The 2,908-nt window shown below is 42.4% G+C and overlaps 1 protein-coding gene across 1 annotated transcript; it reads right to left on the reverse strand.

The window, feature by feature from the left end:
• Positions 1–1,225: 1,225 nt before the first annotated feature.
• LOC131480306 (GPN-loop GTPase 3-like) lies at positions 1,226–2,697 on the reverse strand. The gene has a single exon (XM_058664219.1). It carries the CDS (start codon positions 2,608–2,610, stop codon positions 1,762–1,764), a length of 849 nt encoding a protein of 282 aa, XP_058520202.1. The 5' UTR covers positions 2,611–2,697; the 3' UTR covers positions 1,226–1,761.
• Positions 2,698–2,908: the final 211 nt, after the last annotated feature.

Here is a 2,908-nt window from a genome sequence, read left to right on the forward strand (position 1 = left end):
ATTCGAGGATGGCCCAATTGGGACCCTGCATCCACGTGGGAGACCTAAAAGAAGTTCCTGGCTCCTGGCTTTAGATTGGCTCAGCTCCAGCTGTTGCAGTCACTTGGTGAGTGAAACATTGGATGGAAGATCTTCTTGTCTGTCTCTTCTCCTGTCTGTATATCTGCCTTTCCAATAAAAATAAATAAATGTTTAAAAAAAGAAGAAATGACCATGTGCTGACCAGGGATAGTCCCACATAGAATACTACAGAGAAATGAGAATGAACAGATTACAACTACATACAGCAATGTGTAGGAATGGTGCAAACATACTGAGCAAAAAAAAAGAAGACATGAAGCATTACATATTAGGTAATATTTATTTGAGGTTCAACAAGCAAGGCCATCCCATAGTGTTAAAAAGCAGGTTGCTGGTTACTTTTGGGGATGGTATAAGAAAGGCTACCAAGATGCTGATACTGTTCTGCTTCTTCCTTCCTTCCTTCCTTCCTTCCTTCCTTCCTTCCTTCCTTCCTTCCTTCCTTCCTTCCAGGAGTTGTTCTTTGTGAAATTTTTGCTTAGTTGAAGTTACTGTTATTTATTCAAGAGACATAGAGACAGAGAAAAGAAAGAATGACTGAGAGCTCCCATTTGCTGGTTCATTCCCCAAAAGTCCACAGTAAAGCAGGCTAGGCAAAGCCAGGCTGGAACCAGGAGCTAGGACCCAGGAACACACTCCAGGTTTTCCACGTAGGTGCAGAAAACTAGTTACTGGAATCGTCCTCAGCCTCCTGGGATGTACCTTAGCAGGAAGCTGGATTCAGGAAGCACAGCCAGGAACCAAAGCCAGGAACACTGAGGTGGGACATGAATATCTCAACTGTAATCTAAATACTTTCCCCATTTTTTTTGTTTGGGTTAAACGGTTTGTTTTATGAAAATTCAAGATGTACACTTAGATTTGCATACTTTGATGGATTTTATCTATGTTATATTTCAATAAATATGTATCACATGTAATAGAAATTCACATACACACAAAATGCAACATTACAGCATCTGTCAAATTAAAGTGGTATTCTCATACATTATGAGTAAATGGATAGAATTATTTTGGAAAGTAATTTGGATATACATATATAGTATGTATTAACTATACAATACATGTGATTTAAAATTTCTGAGACTCTCTCCTAACGAAAAAAAGTCCAAAACATGAGAAAAAAAAACTTTGTATAAAAATATTTTTCTTTTTTTTTTTTCACGTATTAATTTATTAAAGATTTGCTTATTTCAAAGAGTTACAGAGACAAAAGGGGGCGGGGAAGGAAGGGAGAGTCACTTCAGAAACAGTGACAACAGCCGGGCTAGCTCAGGTCAGAGCCAGGAGCCAGGACCTGCAGCCAGGCCTCCCCGGGGGAGCAAGGAGCTGAATCAGAAGTAGAGAAGCCAGGATTTGAACCAGTGTCCCTACAAGATGCCAGCAGCACAGGCAGTAGTTTAACCTACAATACAATACTAGCCCCATTTTTACTTTAAAAATCTAACTTGATTTTGAAAAACATTTGATTTTTAAAATCAATTGCTACTAAAAAATAATACTAAGAGATCCCACTTTCCACGAGCAGGTCTGGAACCTGATTCAGGTGTGCTGCTGTGTCATCATTTTCCATGAAAATAAAACGCTTTCTCCGACCGTGTCCTTCAAGCAGAGGATCATGCCACCAATGTGACCACATGTCCTTCACACGATCCAGTTACGTTTTAGCAAACTCGTCAATCACTGCCGTTCTTGAAAATATTCATCAAACAAAGAGGCTGACTCCTCCTCATGTTCCTTGGGTTCTTTAAACTCCAGGTCCTCACCGTACTGAATGGCAAAATCGATATGCTGCAACATGATGTTCATGCTCTCTTCGTCTGACTGATCGTACGGTAGGAACCGCACCATGCTGTAGTCGTCTATCAGTCCACATATAGCATTAGTCAGTTTTTTGAATTTTTTGCTTCTTAAGCCACTTGTAGAATCTTCTAACAAAGAATACATGTCTGGATCTAGAAACTTCTCAATTTCCTTTTTAGCTTTCTTACTCAGCAGATCCATTTTTGTCATGATGTTAATCTGTGGAATTTCTAGAGAGATCATGGCACTCAGGGCTGCCAAGATGCCGGAAATAAACTTGAATGACTCCACCATGAACTGCGAATCAACAAGGAAAACTCCACAGACGCGGAACTCCCACTGCTCCAGCTGCTGGACCAGCTGCTTCATCACCGGCAGGTGAGTGTACAATTCAATCTGACCTGGACAGTCAAAAAGGATGTAGTCATCCTCAACGTGGCCAAGGCAGTTCTCGAGCCAGTCAAAATTATTGGCAAAGTACTCCATGCAAAACACCAGGCCGCCATTGGGCCCGAACCGCAGACAGTCGTCCTCCATCACGTCGTCCACCTCAATCAGTTCCCGAATGTCGGCCATCACGGGGTAGCTGAAGTGTTCTGCCGCTGGGTCTAGGTTGACGACCTGCACGGACCGGTGCAGGGCTTCGCAGTGCTGGACCATGGTGGCACAGTAAGTGCTCTTCCCGCTGCCCGCGGGGCCCATGACGAGCTGCGCGTACCGCGGCATGTCGGCCAACCGGTAGGCCGGCGTCCCTGAGTCGCACGGCGCGCTCCCCGCAGCGGCCTTCACGCCACTTCCGGGAACACGAAGCGTGAGCCAATCGTAATCGTATAAAAATATTTTTCACAAAACTAAAGTACCCTCTTAGCATAGGCTTATTCAGCCAGAATTATGAATACTTTTGAAACATGATAAAGGCTCATAATATAGTATAAGGTGAAAAAGGAAAAAATGTTGTGTATATACATATATATTTACAATTATTGTAAGTAAATATGTAAGGAAAAAATGATTGGAAAGTGAG

This window comes from Ochotona princeps, chromosome 5 (assembly GCF_030435755.1).
Source record: "Ochotona princeps isolate mOchPri1 chromosome 5, mOchPri1.hap1, whole genome shotgun sequence".
NCBI classification, from domain to species: Eukaryota; Metazoa; Chordata; class Mammalia; order Lagomorpha; family Ochotonidae; genus Ochotona; species Ochotona princeps.

Coding starts and splice junctions, on each gene's coding strand:
- LOC131480306 (XM_058664219.1), bottom strand. CDS start 2,610: ATGCCGCGGTACGCGCAGCTCGTCATGGGCCCCGCGGGCAGCGGGAAG.